The sequence below is a fragment of the Dipodomys ordii genome, unplaced genomic scaffold, assembly GCF_000151885.1.
Source record: "Dipodomys ordii isolate 6190 unplaced genomic scaffold, Dord_2.0 Scaffold119, whole genome shotgun sequence".
NCBI classification, from domain to species: domain Eukaryota; kingdom Metazoa; phylum Chordata; class Mammalia; order Rodentia; family Heteromyidae; genus Dipodomys; species Dipodomys ordii.
Genome location: NW_012267335.1, coordinates 5,533,426 through 5,535,997, shown reverse-complemented (window position 1 = coordinate 5,535,997; position 2,572 = coordinate 5,533,426). Strand labels below are relative to the sequence as shown.

The 2,572-nt window shown below is 49.3% G+C and overlaps 1 protein-coding gene across 1 annotated transcript in view; it reads right to left on the bottom strand.

Annotated features, from left to right (window-relative positions):
• Window positions 1–6: 6 nt before the first annotated feature.
• Mgarp (mitochondria-localized glutamic acid-rich protein) overlaps window positions 7–2,572 on the bottom strand; it is a 15,169-nt gene continuing 12,603 nt past the window's right edge. The window contains exon 4 of the mRNA XM_013029508.1: window positions 7–653. Within this exon, the coding sequence (XP_012884962.1) occupies window positions 220–653 (434 nt within the window). The 3' untranslated portion in view covers window positions 7–219. The remainder of the gene's footprint in view (window positions 654–2,572) is intronic.

The following is a 2,572-nucleotide window of genomic DNA, read 5'->3' as shown; positions in this document are numbered from 1 at the left end:
TGGAAGCTTTACTGCAATGACACAGTCTGATTTTAGACAGTAGAAAACCATGTAACATCTGGAATCTCTCAAGTCTAAGAATCAATCAGCAGATACCCCTCATCTTCAAGGCACAATGATGTTTTCTACAGAGAAGTCTCTAAGAGCTAAGGTTATTGAGAGCACAGGAGAGGCAATCAGAGACTCGGGGCGTTTCTGAGGACCATTCTCTGAAGCAGGTTACTGGTTTCGAGCGGAGGCCACCTCGGGTTCCACACAGGCTTCTCCATGGAAGCCATGCTGAGAGCAGGGTTTGGAGGCAGCCAGCAGGGCTTCCTTGTCTGGCCCGGGACATCCCCCGGGGCCATGGCTCTCCCGGGCCATGTGGCTGTGACTGTGGCTGTGGCAGTAGGGCCCCCCCTGCTCTGGTGCTGGGTGACTCACCCCGGGGCTCGTTCCAGAACTGACCTCCACGTTTCTGCCCACGGCCGCAGCTGTAACCTCGGGCCTAGTCTCAGAAGCCACAGCCGTGGCCTCCCCTGGGGTGGCCCCCGAGGCCTCTGCCACCGGCCCCTTCGCTGCCACTGGAGTCTCTTCCGAGCTTTTCACCTCAGCACCTGCGTCACACTCTTCAGTGGCTCCTGAATACTCTTCCTTAGCTTCTGGGGTGTCCTCTGGCACAAAAAGGAAAACCAGAAAGCCGAGAAGATTTAGCTCGCGAGGCAGAGTGCTACCTCAGAGAACCCGGGGGCAACAGAACACTGTGGTCACTGCGCAGAGCACAGCGCAGGCAACAGACAGCAGGATGGACTGCACAGTGCAAGGCAAGCAAGAGAATGCTTCTGCAGAGCTGTGTGTGAAGACTCTTCAGGATTCAGAGAAGTGGGGGTTCAGGCCTGCCTCTTGGAAGGAAAATGGAGATCTTTCCCATAATTTTTTTGGGGGGGTCGGACTTGGGGCTTGAACTCAGGGCCTGGACACTGCCCCTGAGCACTGCCATTCAAAGATAGTGCTCCACCACTTTGAGCCATAGCCCCACTTCTGGTTTTCTTTTTTTTTTTTTTGCCAGTCCTGGAGCTAGGGCTTAGGCACTGTTCCTGAGCTTCTTTTGTTCAAGGTTGGCACTCTACCACTTCTACCACAGCACCATTTCTGTTTTTTTTTCTTTTTTTTTGTCTTTTTTGAGTAGCTTATTGGAGTCCCCACAGAGAGTTTCCTGCCAGGGTTGGTTTCGAACCACGATCCTCAGATCTCAGCCTCCTGAGTAGCTAGGATTACAGGCCTGAGCCACCAGCTTTACCACGTTTTTGTTTTGTTTTGTCATGGAGCTTGAATCTGGACCTGGGCGCTGTCCCTTAGCTCTTCAGCTCAAGGTGAGCACTCTACCCATTTGAGCCACATCACCACTTCTGGTTTTCTGGTGGTTTATTGGAGATGAGCCTCATAGACTTTCTTGCCTGGGCTGCTTTTGAACCTCTTATCCTCAGATCTCAGCCTCCTGAGTAGCTAGGATTACAGATGTGAGCCACCGGTGCCCACCTTACCACTCATTTTTAACTATTTATATAGATTTCCATTTGAGACGGGATTAGACAAAACTCATCCATGTGAAGAAACTGTACAGTTCTGACGCTGGTCAGCTCTGAGTGCCAACAAAAACTCTATGAGCAGTTTTGCCAATAGTCATGAAGAAACAGGAAATTGAGTTTTGAGAAAATCAGGAACTACTACTGTCATCAAAATAGCCAATAGGTAAAAACAAATTAAGGTGGTATTGTTATTCTCATGAATAATTCCTTTGAAGTGAGACTTCAGTGGGCAAGAAAACTGGTATCGGTGCAAGCACTTACATAAGCTCTCATACCAAACTTACTGTACTGACCGGATTCTTGAATGCATTTTAAGGAATGAGTTGGAGCGACTGTTTAACTTTCAGCTTGGGAGAAAGCTAGTCAACTCTGATTTGAAGAGTCAGGTTTGAACACTTGGAACAATGCTTTCCTCAGGCCCAGTGAAGCTGCACTAATGTGAGGCGGCACATGTAATTGCACTGGAATCTGCCTGCAGCCGCAGTTCTCACGGAAGCTGACTGGTGATGGTGCTGGGCCTGAAGCATGGAAGGCACACGCGGCCAGCCCCAACCCCCACGTCCCTCTCGAGCTTACTGCTGCTGAAGGTGGAAAGGGCAACGGCTGAAGACCTGAGTCATAGATGAAGTACCAATAGAATGGACATGCCATTTACAGTACTAAGTAGGCTTTCAACTGAGAAAAGTAGATAGGTTAACTCATTTATGAAAATTATGTACCTGGAAATTTCATTACTCTATATAGCCCAAGTATGTTCTGTTGCTACTCATAACTGTAATTTTTTTTGTGTGCTGGAACTAGGATTTGAACTCAGGGCCTGGGGACTGTCTGCCAGCTTTTTTGTTCCAGGCCAGTGCTCTACCAAGCGAGCTATCCTTTCACTTCCAGCTTTTCTGCTGGTTAAAAGGAGCAAAGAGGGGCTGGGAAGGTGGCTCAGTGGTAGAGTGCTTGCCTTGCATGCCTGAGGCCCTGGGTTCGATTCCTCAGCACCACATAAGCAAAAA